We start from the raw sequence: 21,379 nt of genomic DNA on the forward strand, positions 1-21,379 counted from the left end.
ATAATAAAGAAAACTTGACCAAGTTAACCTTCCCTTATAAATATATAATTAGAGGGACTAAAAATGGTCAAGTTAGAAAGTTGAATTACTATTAAGAAAAAGGGGCTCAAAATACATACTGGGGTATGTTTTTGGTCGACAATTCAGAGGAACCAAAAGGAGTTCTTCTCCTTGAACCCTAATTCAAGAAATTAGCCCAAAATCAAGAGGAAAATCGGGTCAAAATCAATACCAAGCTGAATTTGGTGATCACTAAACTTAGGGGATCACAAGGTATGTTTAATTTTCATGTTTAGTGAAGTTATGATTCCATGATGAACACTCATAAATTGAAATTTTGTGATGAATGTTATATGTATGAGTAATATTAGGTTGAAACCATGTTTTGGAACAAACGCTAGTTGAAAAACTTGATGTATTAGTGTTGAGAACTAGGAATTTGATGATTACCTATATATGTGTTAAGTGGGTTTTTATGACAATGTGATGAATACATGAATTTGAATGTTAGATTGAGAAAACTGATGTTATGATGCGAGTCGTGATATTGTTTATGAATGCTAGACATAAGGGCTTGATTTTGATGATTGAAATTTGGTTAAAATGTTAGTCATGAACTAGACAAAAGATGTATGAAAATCTTGCCCGCTAGGTGTTTGTTAAAATGCCTAAGTGAAATCGCGCGTCTACTCGGTTGTATGTAGAACTTCATTAGATTAGGGATCCGGAGGAGTGCCTAATAACATGATGAAACGGGTTTCACTTATAGATGAAAACCCGTAGATTTTGTGTAATGAAGGAATAAAGTGTCTTTGATAATTGAGAGCTAAGTTAACTTAGTGTTAATAATAGCATGAACTCAGGTTAAAGATTAGTTAAAACGTTGGCCTAAGCATAGTGCTTACCGAGTAAATGGCGGAATGCCAATATGAGTTTGTTAAACTTAGTTGTTCAATCTCATATGTTATAAGGCGGTTTGACTTTTTAAAAGTCAAACCGACCTATGATAGAGTTCGGTAAGAAAAGTAGTATAGCAGTTCATAAGGCGTAAGGGTTATGATCTAAAGTGCCTAACCTAACCACCTTGTGAACATTATATGATAGTTTGACGCTTGACAAGCTAGGTGGAGGCTTGGGAAAGAAGCGGGTCAAACGGGTTGAATACGCGGAAAAAGAGCAAAATCGGATGCAAGGTAAGTAAAGCTTACACCCCATCTGTAAGATATGTATTTATTTACAGGTTATAAACACGACTATAGTTATATTCGAAATATGGTTCCGACACGAAACGAAACGATACGGGTCAAAACATATCAAAAGATAAAAAACCATGTTTAATGGTAAAAAGGGGCGAAATGGTAATTTGATCATCAGATGACATAAATAGAAATGAGTTTTCAAACGGCTACTTTATAAGTAAGCCTTAACGAATAAAAAGGGAAAACGGTGAATCAATCACGTATAAATAGATAAAAGTTGAAGTTTAAAACGACACCAAGTGGCATAAGTCATGTTGGGTTAAACGCGTAAGAAAAGGGTTTAAGAAACATAGCTAAAGGGTGAGAAATCCGAAAAGAGTTACTTAATGAAATGGTAAGTAAATACCATTCAATTATAAGCGCAAAATGTTTGGTCGTTTAGACCAAACGGATCAATGGTAATGTTGATACCATTTGATAATTAACGACTAATAAGTGTATGTCGAGTCTTATGCACACAGGATAAAACGGCTTATGAATTAGCGATGCTATGAATTAGCAATTTATCGAGACAAGGTATTAAAACGAATCAATATGTTGATCCGAGCCAGGTACACGTAAATAAGATTATAGTTAAACGAGCGATTTTGGTCAAATATTTAGTGAAAGTCCTTCGTCGTAAAATGAGGGACTAAAATTGACCAAAACGCCCTTGATGGGTAAATCGGACAAACAACCCTTATGGGTTGTTTACGAACATGTATTATGGTTATGTAAACCTTACATAAGCATAAAAGTTATAGGCATAACTTCGTGAGTCAAATGCCTAAGAATAGGTCTTTTTCGTAAAATGACTAAACGAAGGGTAAAAATTCGGGATAATTGGTTCATTATGTTAAATCCACCACAAAAATAGTTGTGATGGAATATAAGTAGTTATTTAAAGTGGGAATGCGAAGTGTGAAAAGAGAAAAGCGAGTTTGATGCTTAAATGCATAAGAATCGCTCTAAACGAGTCAAAACGAATTACGCGCATAACTCGGAAAATGGCCGCGTAATTCACTAAGTACCAAGTATAAGTTAAAGATTGGGAGTTAAAGTAGTAGTTTATGACTTTATAGTAAATGAGAAACAAGTATGGTTAATGAATTACGAAACGGGTCAAAAATATTATAATTGAATTTTAAGCTGAGGGCTTAAAATCCAGAAAATTGTTAATCCGGATGTCGGATTTTAACTCCATGTGATGGAGAATCAAATTACGATCACATAGGAAAAAAGAATCGTGTAAAACGGATCAATAGCGAATAAGTTATGGTCGTTTCCGTAAAAAACTGGTATTGCTGGGAAATTGCAGGTCTCAAAAACGAACCTGCTGGAAAAAGGTACCCCTCACGCCACGCGAGGGAGCAATGTGGTGTCGGCGCACTGTTTTGGCGAAAATTTTTTATTTTAATCAGATTTGCCTCGCGAACTCGTTTAAACACGTTTTAAACTACGTATGACTAATTCAATTCATGATTTATGAATTGTAGGTATAACTTATAGCACCAGAGGACGATCAAGCTCAACGAAGAACCGAACACGATCAAGATACAAGCTTCCGCATATTGTTTCGTCGTTAATTTTAATGACGAACTCATACATATTATGTTGTATTGTTTTTATTGAGAAAAGTTTTTATTAACCCGTATTTTCATACGTACGTGTAATCGTAATTACACTTTTATACCCGAAACTAATATAAAAACATTAAATAGAAGTAAGGGTCTTACAATTTTTTTAACAAAAAAAGTTTATAATTACTAAATTCAGTAGTTCATGGTTTGAATTAAAAAAGATATAGAAGGTTCTATGCATTAAAAGTTGAAACTAAACTTTTGGTGATTCTTAACCGTTTTCGCTTCTAGTTATTCTTTTTTTAGTTGTTTGATCTAGAAAAGAAGAAATATAACCGAACCCACCCACTGGTTAGTAAATTGTGGTTTCATTAATTAATATGTAGCGGAAGTGAGCCTGATGTAGTGGAAGCAGTGTGATTAATATGTGAAATTGGTCGAGTTATGGTGTTGGCTCATCCATGGGCTTTGAAAAATCCAGTTGTTATCATTGATCGATTAAAAGAAGCTGGCTTGCACGGATTACAGGTTTACAGAAGTGATGGTGAGTTAGTAGCAGAGGTGTACAAATCGGTTAATCGGTTTTTAAAAAACCGGTTAAAAAAAAACCGGTTTTTTTCACCCAAAATAAAAACCGGTTTTTTTAATAACCGGTTCGGTTAATAACCGGTTTTTGAGGTCCAAAACAATTTTCAATTCTTTTTCACACATTTTCTGTTTTTCTCTTTTTTTTTTTCAACAATGCAAACAATCAAGAATAACTATACAAATACGACTCCTATAATCGAATTTTCATCACACGGGTTTAAAGAGAAAAGGTTTAAGGTTTATGGGCTATATGGTGGTCAAACGAAAGGTTTAGGCTCAAAATGGGCGACTAAGGAATTTGTTCGGGTAAGGATAGAAAAATGGTTTTAAGAGAAAAGGGTTTACCTAATGCCTTAATCATTCTCGTGCTTGTATTTGGTCTATAGTCTCAAACGTATCAAAAGTTGCAAGTTCTACAATACGCGACTAATGGTCCACTCAAACAAAGAAACATGTAAATGTGAATCTATGATATATAAGTGGCTCAAACCTCACATATAAGGGTATGATATGTGATATGCATAAATTGCTAGTTCCTTAGGCGAATTATTCCCAAATAACCACCCGCTAAATACCCGTTATGCTTATTAATTTGAACTTGACCATGACAAAAGACCAAATGGATTGTGACATCCCTCGTTGACTTGGTTACTTGTGCTTTTGAGATTGCTTTGAAAACAAGACATTTTTGAAAAATTTTTGAAATTTTCCCCCATCCCCACACTTGAGGTAAACATTGTCCTCAATGTGTAGTGTTTAAATGAACGGGTCAAAATCGAAAATTTTTACTACTCCCCCATCCCCACACTTGAAGTACATATTGTCCTCAATGTGTAAGAACTAGAGTTTTAGTAATGCACAAGGGATGTGACACGACTAACCTTCCCAACTTTTCACCCCGGAAATTAAAATACACATTACAATCCACTTATTCTAAACTACCAATCAAAGTAAAAAGAAACACATGCACCTGATTTTTATCGCTTGATGCTCATATCCTTCGTCTCTTCATAAAAATGGTTGTCCCGCAAACATGTTGTACCTACATATTCTAATCCTTGTGTAGAAGCATGCTTCTCACAACCATCAAAATTTGTTAGTACGTAGTTCTACCCTTTTTATGAACATATTACCAAGTCATGCATTATTTTACTTTGATTTTTGTGGAAAAAATTTTACAACAACAACAAACCTAACTCACTTTCGTAGGAATCACGGTTGCATTTAGCTTATGCAACAAGCCCTTTTGAACCCCCCAATAGCTTGGGAGGACGAGAGGTCCCGTGAGGGTTATATAGGGAACACACCCACAAAGTTCATTTAACTAGACATAAATTAAATAAAAAAACAAAAAGAAATAATGAAACAAAATATACAACAACAACAACATAAAACATACCATACCTCTACCGCTGATATCGCTCGTTTGGATCCGTTGGCGGGTTGGGTTGGTATGGATAACCAGTGAGAGCCTCGAACATCTCCCTATAGTTATCTAGGGGACTTTGCTCCCCTTGAGGTGGCGGTTGGTACGGGATCGGAATGAAGCTAGACCCTACTGCTTCGGGCCAATGTGGAGTCGGGTCGGATGGGCCTTGCGGGTAGGGAAGATCGGGGTAATTTGTCCACCCCGAGTGCTCGGTGTACGGGAGGCCGGCTTGGTAGTCTCTTTGGTGCCGCTCCTGATTATGCAGCACTTTGGTGTTATTAATCGCCATTTGTTGAGAGACGTACAAAGCACTCCAACAACGTCGGTTCAATTCTGTTTCTTCTTGTTGACGTGCTGCCGCTGCTTCTTCCCATGCCCGTCTTCGGGCAGCCTCATCCTCCTGCATTTTTGCCAACTGTTCCATGTGTGATCTTTGCATCGCTTGAAACAGTTCTTGTTCTTCCATAAACTTGTTCATTCTTTCCCTCTGGGCTTCTTGAGCTGCCCAATATTCTTGCATTGCGGATCCATGCGACCCTTCCCAAGCTTCTCTTCTTTGACTGTATTCCCGTCCTTCACCTATGCACGCGGAGACATTGTCATATATCTCTTGTTGCCCCCGATCAAAATTTTTATAGGAGGGCACCCGTCTCCTGGTCACAAAACCTGCCACCTCTGCGTTAATTTCCCTATGTGGCCGCATATATCGTTGCCTTGGTCTTTGTGCACCGGAGGGTTCAACTTCCTCCTCTTCTTCACCCATTTCCTCATCTTCTTCCGCTACGGGTGGTGCTCCAGCAGTACGGATCTCATACTTGTTCCCCAAGTCATCGGTCACAACGTACTTGTTTCCCGAGAACTTAACTTTGATCTTCCAATTCTTCCGCATGTACCCCACATTAAACTCCTCCACTGGCTTAGAAACCCATAGTGATTCCGGGGGTAAACAATTTTGTTGCACAATCATGGCGCTAATGAGGCGTGCATACGGAATAAAACGCCTCTGGGACGACTCCCTGGTAGCCCATGTGTTCATCATCACTATATGTCTCCACGACAGTGTTGGGGTCCCATACAGTAAGGCGTGCACCACCCTACAGTCACTCACTCTCACTCCTCCACGGTCACCAAACCTTGCCAAGATGTTCTCAACCGAGATCCCTTGAAGAATCTTTCCCTCACGCGACATTTGCTTTCGTTTCATTTCTCCTCCTTGGTGGGTCGGTAAGATAATATCTAACAGTTGCTCGAAATCGTTGTTATTCAAATGATTATCCAAAAACTGCTCGATGGATGGGTAATCATAAGCTTGTACTCCCAAAGAATCGAAACGAGCAATACGATTCATGGTCTCGAAAGACATTGTCATGCTCCCTCGAGTAGTCTTCCCCACCAACTTCCACTGTGAAGGAGATTCATTCTTGTTCACAAGCTTCAAGGTAGACAACCATTCACATACTTCCGACAAATAAATCCTGGAAGTATTATCTTCGCACCAATCAAGAACGCTTTCCCATCCTAAACGCTCAAACATTTGCACAATCCCGATGTTACGAAATTCTTCCACGTTCACCACCCTTTCACATATTACCCTTGTTGGCACTAAGGTATTCACACCGTTCACCATCTTCCACTTCCACAACTTAGCCTCTAACTTCCTGTCTTGATAATGGGACAACGGTTTGTTCTTCTCGTCATCCCAAATTTTAGCACTTTGGCTATCCCTGAACTTCACCCACTCCCAATCTTGTCTATATAATCTTGCATCATTCTCCTCTACGAAGCTTAGTTGCTCCCATTTCTTCGGTTTTAAACCGGAAGAAGAACCAACCCCGGATGATGAAGCTTGGCCTGTAGTCTTTTGTCTCTTGCCTCCCGCCATAACTACAATCACAAACAAGCAAACATCAATATAAATTCAACCTTCATTAAACTCCCAACTTTTGAACATGAGGTGTGATGTTGACATTTAAATTAACGAGTGAATGTAAAATTGCCTCTTTAAACTTCCACAGTCGCTCATTTTATCATAAACTTATTAATGTTCTTGTTAATCTTACAATCTCTTATAATTTCAACAAAAGTCAACATCACCTTCATGTTCAATCATGTTCATAACAGTGTAATCACTTCACTATGGTTATGACATACTCAAATTCCATTCGAAACAACTAATCTTACTCAAAATCATGCTAGCACAACATACATTGTCTAAACAACCTACTCTTAAACCAAAAAGTTTAAAATTTCAGAAGAAAAACACTAACATATGATAATCAAGCATAAATTTAAGAAGAAACCATACCTTTGTTGTTGTTAAACAAGAAGAACTAAGAAAAGATGGCAAATAAGTAACTTGATGAACACCCTTTCAAAAACCCTAAGTAACACGCCCAGAAATCTCGCACAATAGCAAGAATTGATGATAACCGTGTTGGGGGTTTTGTTCCTCTTGAAAAATTACCCAAGATGGACCCGAAAATCAATGGATTTGGTGGAGAATTAAGAAAGTTATGAAAGCTTGAAGGTTTTAGGGTTCTTGAGAGTTTGAGGAGGAAGATGAAGAGAAAAGGTATGTTGGGAGAGAGAAATCAGAGATTGTTGTGGTAAAGAATGAGGTAAGATGATTGGGGACCGAACTTGTGGTCAATAGTGGGTTTGGATGATGTTTGGTTAGGTGAAAAAGGTTTTTAAATCGATTTCTTATGTAAAAAACGTAACCGATGCGGCGACCAAACTATAGCCCGTCGCCGACGGGTCCCACTCCATCGCCGATGGGTAAGGGAAAACTTGAAAGTGGGCGACGGCTTAAGGATCTGTATACGGGAAAAACTGGCCGACGGGTTATTTAAGAGGCCGTCGGGGACGGTCATCACCCCGTCGCCGACGGGTCTTGTTTTTTTTTTTTATTAGGAGGAAAATGATAGCTTTTTACAAAAAGGACTATGTACATTAAAAATTTCTAAAAATTATTAAAAATCTTTTTTTGAATTTTTATAAATTAAAATTTTGATATGCAAAAACCGTTAACGGCCCTACCACCCCCCAAAAATTCGTGTATTGTCCTCAATACACATAACAAAGCCTAAACACATACCTTGTGTCTTCATGACCCGTTCGGAATGTCCGGACTTCACACAATCAAGAGAGATTAGTATCAAACGAAAACGATTATATCTAGAACACACAAACAATTAAAAGATTGTACATAACTTTACACAAAGTGTTACCGGTCCTTTTCATTCGACCTCGTAAACCGGCAAACTTACCACGAAGCTTACCGATTCCTTGTTTGCATCCACTTTCTCATTACCCTCGAGAAACGGTTTTAGACGATGACCATTTACCGTTTGCCGTACCCCGTCCTTCGGGTCCTCGATAGTAACATCACCCAATTGTCCGACCCGGGTGACAACATAGGGTCCCATCCATTTGCTTCGGAGCTTTCCGGGAAAGAATTTGAGCTTTGAATTGTAGAGCCACACCTTTTGACCCACTTCAAATTCTTTCTTCCTCAACTTGGCATCATGCGCTCTCTTCATTCCGTCCTTGTATTGAGATGCGTATTCATATGCCATCTCTCTTAGCTCCTCCAATTCACACAACTTGAGCTTCCGTTCCTTACCTGCATCATCATATTGCACATTAACCTCTTTAATAGCCCATAATGATTTGTGCACAAGTTCAACCGGTAAATGGCAGTTTTTACCGTAGACCAACCGGTAAGGTGTAGTACCTATGGGTGTCTTATGTGCCGTTCGGTAGGCCCATAAAGCATCGTTCAATTTAATTGACCAATCCTTACGGTCCGCCCGCACGGTCTTTTGCAAAATCTGTTTGATTTGCCTATTTGACACCTCAACTTGCCCGCTTGTTTGCGGGTGATAGGGGGTAGCAATCCTATGGTCAACACCAAACTGTTTTAATAGTTTGCCAAACCGAAAATTTTTAAAATGAGATCCTCCATCACTTATGATGACACGAGGAATCCCAAACCTTGAGAAAATATTGGTTTGGACAAAGTTGCATACTACGGAATGGTCGTTTGTCTTGGTGGCTATTGCTTCGACCCATTTTGACACATAGTCAACGGCCACCAAGATATACAAATTGCCATAGGAGTTGGGGAATGGGCCCATGAAATCAATACCCCATACATCGTAAACATCGACTACAAGGATTGGTCGCATGGGCATCTCATCCCTTTTTGAGATACCCCCTAACTTTTGACACTCTATGCAATTTCTGGCAAACTCGTTTGCATCTTTGAAAATAGTAGGCCAATAAAGGCCACTATTCAACACTTTATGACCCTTTTTGTGACCACTAAAGTGACCACCACATGCAAACGAGTGTAGATGTTGCAGCACGCTCGGAATCTCTTCGTCATCAATGCATCTCCGTATAACTTGATCCGCACACTCCTTCCACAAATGCGGTTCTTCCAACCGATAGTATTTGATTTGGGACATGAAGTGTTGCCTTTTCCGTCTATCCCAATGTGCCGGCATATCACCTGTAGCAAGATAATTGACAATGTTAGCATACCATGGCAATTTATCTAATTTCATTATGTGCTCATCTGGGAAAGACTCATTGATCTCAAAGGCTTTCGGATCATCTTCTACCATCAACCGGGACAAGTGGTCCGCTACCACATTCTCAATACCCTTCTTGTCCCGTATCTCCAAATCAAACTCTTGGAGCAACAACACTCATCGGATTAACCTCGGCTTTGCATCTTTCTTCTCCATGAGGTACCTAACTGCAGTGTGATCAGAGTAAATAATCACTTTACTACCCCATATATAAGACCGAAATTTATCCAATGCATATACCACCGCAAGTAGCTCTTTTTCGGTAGTTGTGTAGTTCAATTGTGCATCCGAAAGAGTCTTACTTGCGTAGTATATGGCAACGGGTTTCTTGTCAACCCGTTGTCCCAACACGGCCCCCACCGCATAGTCACTTGCATCGCACATGATTTCAAAAGGTAAAGACCAATTTGGCGATTGCAAGATTGGGGCCTCCACTAACTTCTCTTTTAAATTGTTAAAAGCATTTTGGCAATTTTCGTTGAAATCAAACGGTTGGTCTTTTAGCAACAAATTACATAAAGGCTTCGTTATATCGCTAAAACCCTTAATAAACCGCCTATAAAACCCCGCATGACCTAAAAACGACCTAACACCTTTAACCGTCGTGGGATATGGTAAAGTAGATATGACTTGTACCTTAGCACGATCAACCTCTATCCCACGACTTGACACCACGTGCCCCAACACAATTCCCTCTTGAACCATAAAATGGCTCTTTTCCCAACTTAGGACCAAACTAGTTTCAACACATCTTTTTAATACTTTATCTAATTGGTCCAAACAAGTCTCAAATGATGATCCAAAAATTGAGAAATCATCCATGAAGATTTCCAAAGACTTTCCCACCATATCGGAGAAGATACTCATCATGCACCTTTGAAAGGTGGCGGGAGCATTACATAATCCAAACGGCATCCGCCTAAATGCGAAGGTACCGTAAGGACATGTAAATGTAGTCTTTGATTGATATTCCGGATGGATGGCAATTTGGTTATAACCGGAATAACCATCTAAGAAGCAATAAAATTTTTGCCCCGACAATTTCTCAACTATTTGATCAATAAAAGGTAAAGGAAAATGATCTTTGGAAGTTGCGGTATTCAACTTCCTATAATCAATACAAATTCGCCACCCGGTTACCGGCCGGGTAGCTACCTCTTCACCTGCGTCATTTTTGACGACTTGTATACCGGCTTTCTTGGGAACCGTCTGTGTTGGGCTCACCCATTGGCTATCCGAGATCGGGTAAATGATACCCGCATCAAGCCACTTCAACACCTCTTTCTTCACGACCTCCCGCATGTTCGGATTTAACCGCCTTTGTGCATCTCGAACGGGAGTCACATTCTCTTCCGTGATGATTTTGTGCATTACCACCGAGGGACTAATACCCTTCAAATCCGTAATGGTCCATCCAATCGCCGCCCGATTGGTGACCAACACTTCCATCAACTTTTTCTCTTGCTCTCCGGTTAAATTTGATGCAATGATAACCGGGAGAGTATTGCCTTCTCCAACATAAGCATACTTGAGATGCTTCGGCAATGCTTTCAACTCCACTTCCGGAGGCTCCACTAAAGACGGCTTCAATTTAGTATCAATGCTCTCCGGTAAGCTTTCAACTTGGTGTGTCCATGTCGGTTTTCCTTCTCTAACCGCAAGCACCTCCAAACTCCTCACTTCCTCGTCCATGCTTTGTTCCACCTCCACCTGTGACCTGTCAAACATATAACAATCCTCCATTGTGTTTTCCCCATAAACGACTGTGTCGCAAAGAGGTATACACGTGTCAACAATGTCTGCCATATAGCATTCATCATCAACTGGAGGGCTCATAAGTCCGGAAAAAACATGCAACCTCAACCTTCGGTTTCCAAATGTCATGTCAACCGTTCCCGTTCTACAATCAATTTGAGCATTTGCAGTTGCTAAGAACGGTCGACCCAAAATCACCGTAGGTTGTTTGGTTGGGTCCTTGGCCACATAATCAAGCACTAGAAAGTCCACCGGATAATAAAAATCCTCGATTTTCACTATCACATCTGAAACAACTCCACGGGGTAGCTTGGGTGTCAAATCGGCTAACACCACGGTGGTGTTCGACGATTGAAGTGGACCAAATTCATATTGGTCATACAAGCTACCCGGTAGAATGCTTACTCTAGCACCAAGATCTAAAAGCGCCCGGTTGATTTTAAAATCGCCTACTTGAATTGAAATGATAGGCGCACCCGGATCTTGGAGCTTAGGTGGAAGTGCACCCGAGAGAATCGAACTCACATTTTCGGTTAAATCTAATTTCTTTGGAAATTTGTGAGTGCGTTTTTGGGTACACAAATCTTTCAAGTACTTAGCATACGACGGTACTTGTTTAATTGCATCCAAAAGAGGTAAATTGATTTTGACTTGTTTGAAAATTTCCAACAACTCTTCTTGTTGTGGACCTCTTTTGTTTACAACTTTTTTCGTGGGTCCCTTCAATGCTTCGGGATAAGGGGCGGTATTAGCCTCCACACCCTTTTCCTTAGCCTTGGGGACGGGGATGGTCACAACGGGAGTAACATTATTCTTTTTCAATTCATTTTTATTTTGACCCGTTTGACCATCCTCAAGCTCCTCATCACTAGCATCTTCCACCACCCCTTCAACAAATTGGGGTGGTGGTGTTTTGACACCATTATCAACAATTCGACCACTACGTAGAGTAACTTTATTAATTGGTACCTCACGTGTGTTCCTCGAGCTCGACCCTTGATGCTTAGGGTTTATGGTGGTGTCACTTGGAAGCTTCCCCATGCCTCCCTTTATTTGGGCCACTTCTTCCGCTAGTTGACCCACTTGTTTCGCCAATGCCTCGTGTGCTTTATCTCGAATCTCATTTGCCTTCTTTATCTCTTTGACATCACTGTGAGTCTCCTTTTGCATGTTTAGCAAAGCATCCATCTTGGCACTCAAGTCATCACCACCGGTTTGGTTGTTTGACCCACTTCCGTTACCGCCTTGGTTGTTGTAATTCTTTTGGTACCCACCTTGGTACCCTTGGTTGTAATTTCGTTGGTAACCTCCTTGGTTACCACCTTGACGGTTTTGGTATGATGACCCACTTCCTCCTTGATTACCCGATTGGAAATTCGGGTTCATTTGATTTGAAGCATTGCCATACCGAAAGTTGGGGTGGTTTCTCAAACCCGGATGGTAAGTGTTGGAGTTCATGTCATATTGTTTTCTATCTCCATACACTTGATTGACTTCTTCGGTTTAACCACTCGTCCCCATTGAACATTGCTCGGTCGCATGCCCAATATCTCCACATTCTTCACAAACCGCAAACTGAACCGCATTTACCTCTTTCTTCTTTTTCAGTTGAGCTATTTCCCGTTCTAAGGTGGAGATCCGGTCTTTGGAATCGAGATCGGGAAGTGACCGGGAAACTGGATGTCTTTTTGCTCTATCGGCCGATTCTTTTTCCTTGGATCGTTTGCTCATCCTTTCCAAGAATTCCCAATCATCATCCTCATGATTGCTCAAGAGTGTACCATTGCTTGTTGTCTCGAGACGATTCCAAGTTGCGACATCTAAACCCCGTACAAAGCATTTCACCAACTCCCATTTTTCTATTTGGTGATGCGGGCATCTCCTCATTAGCTCTTTGAATCGGGTAAATGCTTCATGTAAAGGCTCACTCGAAAGTTGACGAAACGACCGAATTTCATCTCTAGCATCGTCGGTCTTTGCCATAGAATAGTATTCATCCAAAAATGCTTGTTGCATTTGTTCCCAAGTTCGAATACTGTTGGCCGGAAGTGTGAGGAACCACTGTTTTGCCTTGTCTTTCAACGAAAATTGAAATAACCGAAGCTTAACTTCCTCTAGTGCGAAATTGTGCCCCCCAATAGTATCACAAATGGAAGAGAACTCCATTAAATGTGTGTACGGCTCATCATTGGACCTCCCATTGAAGTGAGGAAGTATGTTGATGTAATGCGGTTTACAATCAAACATCCTCCTTTCACATACTATCGGAGAATTATTCTCGGTCACTATCGGGCGGAAACGGTCATTTACTCCCTGTGGAGGTTGTTGACGACGTTGTGGACCATTAACTTCTTGATCGACCGCTCTTCGATTATCCCTTCTTTCACCTCTTTGATCCCCCCTTCGATTATCCCTTGGGTTACCACCTCCCACGAAACGAGGAATCCGGTTAGGGTTTGCATTGTTGTTGTAAAACCCATCATTTCGGTTCCGTTGGTTATTGTTTCGTGGTTGACGGTTGTTCCCATAATCATCATTTCTTCCACCTCCGTAACCGTATTCATCTTCCCCAACATAATTGGCGTTTTGGTAACCAAATTCCTCATCGTCATACCTTCTAGCATTGTAGACGTTTCCCCTATTCACGTAGCCCCAATCTTCATCATCATTAGCTCGATCATCATAATACCCCCCATCGTCCAAATTTTCCGTATGAATGCTTACGAGTTCCGGCGATTGATAACCGGGAACACTATATGGTTCATCATCGGGGATTGCATTCCTTAAATCGTCGATGTTGAAAAACGGGTCTTCATTTGCGGGATTGCCGCGATCACGGTTACCTCTACGATCGGAGTTGACATTCCGATCATCAAGGTTGATAGGTAACGATGCTTGTCGGTGAAGGGATTGTTGTTGAGGTGTTCGTTGGGTGTTGTTGGTGTTTTGGTTTCGGAAAGGTGGAGTAGGTGGTCTTGCGTTGGTGTTACCACCCGGTTGTTCTTGGGGTATAGGTTGGGTGTTTTGAGCGGGATAAAAGGTTCCTCGGGATTGGAATTGATTTGGATGGAGGTTTTGGTTGGGGTTAAAGTCTTGGTTGGAGTTGTGGTTTGCCATTGAATCGGTTTCAATGGTCGGTGTGAGTGGTGGTGTTTGGTTGGTTTGATTAGAAGCAAGAGTTGCTTCTAACCGGCTTGCTAGGTTCCTTCTTGCGAGTCTTTCGATTTCCGGTTCGTAGACTAAAGGTGAAGTCCTCCCGGAATTTCGTGTACGCATGCACTACCTGTAACCTACACAAATAACACACCCCGCGTAACAAGGAAAAAGACAATACAAAAAGAAAGCTAAACAAGTTAAACAGTTAATCACAAAAATTCAAACAATATCCAAACACAAAGCGCACGCACTCCCCGACAGCGGCGCCAAAATTTGATCGGAGTGTCGCGCTCCGGTCAAAGATAATATTTATAAGCCCAAATTACCCTTAACAATGTGTTAGTGGTAGTAAGGGGTCGAACCACGAAGAGTATGTGGTTTGTGTATGGATTCGAATGAATTAAAACAATTGTCACAATTTATGAAGCTTGCTAAAGTGTTTTTGTATTTTCGTTTAATGGAGAAATATGATTTTTAACTAAATGAATTGATGCGAATGGTTAACAACTACTAATTAACGATTGCAAGAAAATGGTTACTAGAACAATAATGATAAAAAGGAATCACACCCGGTTTCGGTAATTGTTAACCTAGGATTTCTACAAGTTTTAGTTTCAACTCAAATGCATTCGATTAACGGATTTAGTGTACCGTGACTTAGGTGCTACTAGCTATCAACGCCCCGAAGAACGGACAAAAAGACACTTTGTAATCAACACAAGTAAATCCTAACAACGACAACGTACAATTACATATCACCGTTTCACAAAGTCATAACTTTTAACATCGCTCGACAATTCACGAATTCGTAACAAATGTAATACTATTGTCAAGAGTTTCAAAAACCAAATACAAATTGTCACTAAGATGAAACAAGAACAAATTGAAACCCTAAAATTAACAACTACCTACACCGGGGTGAAACCGAGATGATCAGCCGCTCATGGTGGATGCAACTTGATCACCGGATGTTTGGAACGCGGAAGGAGTCATCTTGAAGCTTGTAGGATGAAGGAATGATGGAGAATTAGGGTTTATGGGATGGTGATGATGAGAAGGGTGATGGATTGGTGGACTAGGGTTTGATGATTGATTGTTGGATGAGGATGATTCAGATTGATGATAGTGATGATAGATGGAATGGTAGGTGATAGTTGGTGAGATTAGGCTCCAAACTCAAGATTCAAACTCCCCTCAAAGTGTAACTCCCGTATTAGTTGGTCAACATCCAATAAAAATTGATCCCAACACCTAAAAACCCAAATTTCGCGTTCTGAAAAACCACTACCCGTCGCCGACGGGCCTGACCCCGTCGCCGACGGGTTCCCTAAAACCGTTCTTTGGCCGACGGCCTAATTGACTGGTTACGCGAACATGCTGCCTACGGGCTTATCTGGAGGGCGTCGCCGACGGTCTGGACCCCGTCGGCGACGGGCTCTCCTTTGTGAATCCTCCATTTTTCGCTCCCGACTCTCCCGGTTGATCCATGACGCATTCTGGTGCTTCGGTTTTCGACCCGGTGATCCGTAAAGCTCCCGAAAAGCTCCTTAAACTTCATTAAACCTGCAAAACACAAATCTAATTAAAAGTAGGCTATTCAAGATTAAAAGTCGAATAAAAACATCAACTTAAACATCAACGAACACCGGTTTTCAACCACGCATCACGTCCCTACCTTTATCCAGATTCACCCCATGATTCAATGATTTTCTTTGCATGTTTCTAAGATTTTGACCCGTCTGGCTAAGGGCCTGTTCAGCATGCACCCTAGGTACCTGATTCATCCCATAGCCATTGTTTTGTTGTTGTGGGTACCTACGGTTATCCTTACCAAAATTAGTGACGGTCACCGATACCTTAGCCTCGAAAATCCTTACACTATTCATCCCCTTCAACACCTCTTCCATATTCTAAACTCTTTCATATCGAACGAATCCAAACCAGTTACCCCTCGCATCCCTTTTTTTTCGCTACATAGGCATCTTTCACCCTCCCATGTGGGAGAAAAGCTTTCCACAGGAGGGACTTCGAAGTACCTTCGGGCAAGTTTGTTACGTAAAACGTAGTTACTGGCCTCCCACTATGTGGCCGGTATTGGTCTCCCATCTCTTGCCCACAAATCACAGATCTATAAAAGGTTAATAGGATTCGTATCGATCAAGCTAAACTATCGAGATAGCCGCGATTAATTACAGACCTACTAAGCAATCAAAATCTGGATTTATCCAAGAGAGTCTCACTAAAACAGAATCAAGAAGACCTAAAACGATCAGACCCTAACCCTGCTAACAATGCTCGTATCATACAGTTTGGAAAGAATCAAACCGCACAATCACATGATTGTTACACAAACCGGAAGTAAGATCTGTAACAACCCGACTCTTCGTGTCATTACCCAACGTTGTTATTCCTTTTTGTACCCGCTTGTACTCTCGAGATTTCGATTATCGCAAAGGGTTTAAACTATATTTTTGACGCCTTATTAAACGCATTTTATTACAACGCAGATATCGCATTTGAACGCTTTTTGTAACGCTGTCACTTAAACGCATTTCATCGCATATTACATCGCTTGTTTAGACTAAATGCTATCGCGACGCAAACTCAACGCAAACTCGAAACACGGATTTACTTTATGCATATTTATGTGTGTTATTTGTGTGATTACTTGTTTAATGTTATGTGGCTATCTCAACGCAACGCTTACACGCTCAAACGCTCACTCGCAAATAATCCTAATACTAAATAAAAAGAGAATAAAAGCTTTTGAGGAAAATAAAGTTCATAAGAGGCCCGAGTTACCGGGACTTAAAATAAAACTGGTTATAACCTCCCCGAACCCACTAAGTTAACTAGGAATGTTTAACCTAGTTAAATAGTTGTTTGAAAATAATAAAGAAAACTTGACCAAGTTAACCTTCCCTTATAAATATATAATTAGAGGGACTAAAAATGGTCAAGTTAGAAAGTTGAATTACTATTAAGAAAAAGGGGCTCAAAATACACACTGGGGTATGTTTTTGGTCGACAATTCAGAGGAACCAAAAGGAGTTCTTCTCCTTGAACCCTAATTCAAGAAATTAGCCCAAAATCAAGAGGAAAATCGGGTCAAAATCAATACCAAGCTGAATTTGGTGATCACTAAACTTAGGGGATCACAAGGTATGTTTAATTTTCATGTTTAGTGAAGTTATGATTCCATGATGAACACTCATAAATTGAAATTTTGTGATGAATGTTATATGTATGAGTAATATTAGGTTGAAACCATGTTTTGGAACAAACGCTAGTTGAAAAACTTGATGTATTAGTGTTGAGAACTAGGAATTTGATGATTACCTATATATGTGTTAAGTGGGTTTTTATGACAATGTGATGAATACATGAATTTGAATGTTAGATTGAGAAAACTGATGTTATGATGCGAGTCGTGATATTGTTTATGAATGCTAGACATAAGGGCTTGATTTTGATGATTGAAATTTGGTTAAAATGTTAGTCATGAACTAGACAAAAGATGTATGAAAATCTTGCCCGCTAGGTGTTTGTTAAAATGCCTAAGTGAAATCGCGCGTCTACTCAGTTGTATGTAGAACTTCATTAGATTAGGGATCCGGAGGAGTGCCTAATAACATGATGAAACGGGTTTCACTTATAGATGAAAACCCGTAGATTTTGTGTAATGAAGGAATAAAGTGTCTTTGATAATTGAGAGCTAAGTTAACTTAGTGTTAATAATAGCATGAACTCAGGTTAAAGATTAGTTAAAACGTTGGCCTAAGCATAGTGCTTACCGAGTAAATGGCGGAATGCCAATATGAGTTTGTTAAACTTAGTTGTTCAATCTCATATGTTATAAGGCGGTTTGACTTTTTAAAAGTCAAACCGACCTATGATAGAGTTCGGTAAGAAAAGTAGTATAGCAGTTCATAAGGCGTAAGGGTTATGATCTAAAGTGCCTAACCTAACCACCTTGTGAACATTATATGATAGTTTGACGCTTGACAAGCTAGGTGGAGGCTTGGGAAAGAAGCGGGTCAAACGGGTTGAATACGCGGAAAAAGAGCAAAATCGGATGCAAGGTAAGTAAAGCTTACACCCCATCTGTAAGATATGTATTTATTTACAGGTTATAAACACGACTATAGTTATATTCGAAATATGGTTCCGACACGAAACGAAACGATACGGGTCAAAACATATCAAAAGATAAAAAACCATGTTTAATGGTAAAAAGGGGCGAAATGGTAATTTGATCATCAGATGACATAAATAGAAATGAGTTTTCAAACGGCTACTTTATAAGTTAGCCTTAACGAATAAAAAGGGAAAACGGTGAATCAATCACGTATAAATAGATAAAAGTTGAAGTTTAAAACGACACCAAGTGGCATAAGTCATGTTGGGTTAAACGCGTAAGAAAAGGGTTTAAGAAACATAGCTAAAGGGTGAGAAATCCGAAAAGAGTTACTTAATGAAATGGTAAGTAAATACCATTCAATTATAAGCGCAAAATGTTTGGTCGTTTAGACCAAACGGATCAATGGTAATGTTGATACCATTTGATAATTAACGACTAATAAGTGTATGTCGAGTCTTATGCACACAGGATAAAACGGCTTATGAATTAGCGATGCTATGAATTAGCAATTTATCGAGACAAGGTATTAAAACGAATCAATATGTTGATCCGAGCCAGGTACACGTAAATAAGATTATAGTTAAACGAGCGATTTTGGTCAAATATTTAGTGAAAGTCCTTCGTCGTAAAATGAGGGACTAAAATTGACCAAAACGCCCTTGATGGGTAAATCGGACAAACAACCCTTATGGGTTGTTTACGAACATGTATTATGGTTATGTAAACCTTACATAAGCATAAAAGTTATAGGCATAACTTCGTGAGTCAAATGCCTAAGAATAGGTCTTTTTCGTAAAATGACTAAACGAAGGGTAAAAATTCGGGATAATTGGTTCATTATGTTAAATCCACCACAAAAATAGTTGTGATGGAATATAAGTAGTTATTTAAAGTGGGAATGCGAAGTGTGAAAAGAGAAAAGCGAGTTTGATGCATAAATGCATAAGAATCGCTCTAAACGAGTCAAAACGAATTACGCGCATAACTCGGAAAATGGCCGCGTAATTCACTAAGTACCAAGTATAAGTTAAAGATTGGGAGTTAAAGTAGTAGTTTATGACTTTATAGTAAATGAGAAACAAGTATGGTTAATGAATTACGAAACGGGTCAAAAATATTATAATTGAATTTTAAGCTGAGGGCTTAAAATCCAGAAAATTGTTAATCCGGATGTCGGATTTTAACTCCATGTGATGGAGAATCAAATTACGATCACATAGGAAAAAAGAATCGTGTAAAACGGATCAATAGCGAATAAGTTATGGTCGTTTCCGTAAAAAACTGGTATTGCTGAGAAATTGCAGGTCTCAAAAAACGAACCTGCTGGAAAAAGGTACCCCTCACGCCACGCGAGGGAGCAATGTGGTGTCGGCGCACTGTTTTGGCGAAAATTTTTTATTTTAATCAGATTTGCCTCGCGAACTCGTTTAAACACGTTTTAAACTACGTATGACTAATTCAATTCATGATTTATGAATTGTAGGTATAACTTATAGCACCAGAGGACGATCAAGCTCAACGAAGAACCGAACACGATCAAGATACAAGCTTCCGCATATTGTTTCGTCGTTAATTTTAATGACGAACTCATACATATTATGTTGTATTGTTTTTATTGAGAAAAGTTTTTATTAACCCGTATTTTCATACGTACGTGTAATCGTAATTACACTTTTATACCCGAAACTAATATAAAAACATTAAATAGAAGTAAGGGTCTTACAATTTTTTTAACAAAAAAAGTTTATAATTACTAAATTCAGTAGTTCATGGTTTGAATTAAAAAAGATATAGAAGGTTCTATGCATTAAAAGTTGAAACTAAACTTTTGGTGATTCTTAACCGTTTTCGCTTCTAGTTATTCTTTTTTTAGTTGTTTGATCTAGAAAAGAAGAAATATAACCGAACCCACCCACTGGTTAGTAAATTGTGGTTTCATTAATTAATATGTAGCGGAAGTGAGCCTGATGTAGTGGAAGCAGTGTGATTAATATGTGAAATTGGTCGAGTTATGGTGTTGGCTCATCCATGGGCTTTGAAAAATCCAGTTGTTATCATTGATCGATTAAAAGAAGCTGGCTTGCACGAATTAGAGGTTTACAGAAGTGATGGTGAGTTAGTAGCAGAGGTGTACAAATCGGTTAATCGGTTTTTAAAAAACCGGTTAAAAAAAAACCGGTTTTTTTCACCCAAAATAAAAACCGGTTTTTTTAATAACCGGTTCGGTTAATAACCGGTTTTTGAGGTCCAAAACAATAACCGGTATAACCGGTTGGGACCGGTTTTTAACCGGTTTTTCTCAAAAAAACCGGTTTTTTCCCGGTTTTAACCGGTTTTTTAATAACCGGTTCGGTTAATAACCGGTTTTTGAAATCAAGAATAGTAACCGGTATAATAACCGGCGGTTAAAAAAAACCGATTAAAAAAAAACCGGTTATAAAAAAAACCGGTTAAAAAAAAAACCAGTTTCGGTTTTTTTTCCGGTTTCGATTCTAAAACCAGTTTTTTTGTACACCTCTAGTAGGTATCCACTCCCACTGACCCATCAAAATAATCCCAATTTCCTTTTTTTATTAATTTTTACAATCGACCATATTTTTTCCACATCTATAGTCTCAGTGTTTACAAGACCATACTGCCACGTCTATAATCTAAAGTGTTTACAAGACCATACTAGCAACAGTTTTAAAGTTGTTGCCCTCAGGTAACCTTTATTTTCTTTTATGTATCAAAACTTGTAATGAGAATGCAGATAGATACACTACATATTTTAATTTTGGTTTTATTGTAAACAATTTTAGTGATAATATCACGGTTTCCTTCTTGGAGCATAATAGCAATACAACATAATGTATTAAATATTTGTTACTATTTTATTAATTTTCCATAATTTA

General features: G+C 39.3%; 1 protein-coding gene and 2 long non-coding RNA genes across 3 annotated transcripts; 2 read left to right on the forward strand and 1 right to left on the reverse strand.

The window, feature by feature from the left end:
- Nucleotides 1–148: 148 nt before the first annotated feature.
- On the forward strand, nt 149–2,926 carry LOC110874580. The gene is made up of 3 exons (XR_002556065.2): nt 149–273; nt 1,105–1,193; nt 2,735–2,926. It is a non-coding gene; the product is annotated as an uncharacterized LOC110874580 (long non-coding RNA).
- Nucleotides 2,926–16,251, reverse strand: LOC118481769 (golgin subfamily A member 6-like protein 22). The gene is made up of 6 exons (XM_035977012.1): nt 16,020–16,251; nt 8,355–8,460; nt 7,933–8,012; nt 5,944–6,611; nt 4,966–5,751; nt 2,926–2,937 (listed from the first exon to the last, which is right to left on the reverse strand). Exons 1-6 carry the CDS (start codon nt 16,249–16,251, stop codon nt 2,926–2,928), a joined length of 1,884 nt encoding a protein of 627 aa, XP_035832905.1.
- A 1,130-nt stretch (nt 16,252–17,381) lies between these two features.
- LOC110874581 lies at nt 17,382–20,160 on the forward strand. The gene is made up of 3 exons (XR_002556066.2): nt 17,382–17,506; nt 18,338–18,426; nt 19,969–20,160. It is a non-coding gene; the product is annotated as an uncharacterized LOC110874581 (long non-coding RNA).
- The last annotated feature ends 1,219 nt before the right edge of the window (nt 20,161–21,379 follow it).

The sequence above is a fragment of the Helianthus annuus genome, chromosome 9 (genome assembly GCF_002127325.2).
Source record: "Helianthus annuus cultivar XRQ/B chromosome 9, HanXRQr2.0-SUNRISE, whole genome shotgun sequence".
In the NCBI taxonomy this organism is placed as follows: domain Eukaryota; kingdom Viridiplantae; phylum Streptophyta; class Magnoliopsida; order Asterales; family Asteraceae; genus Helianthus; species Helianthus annuus.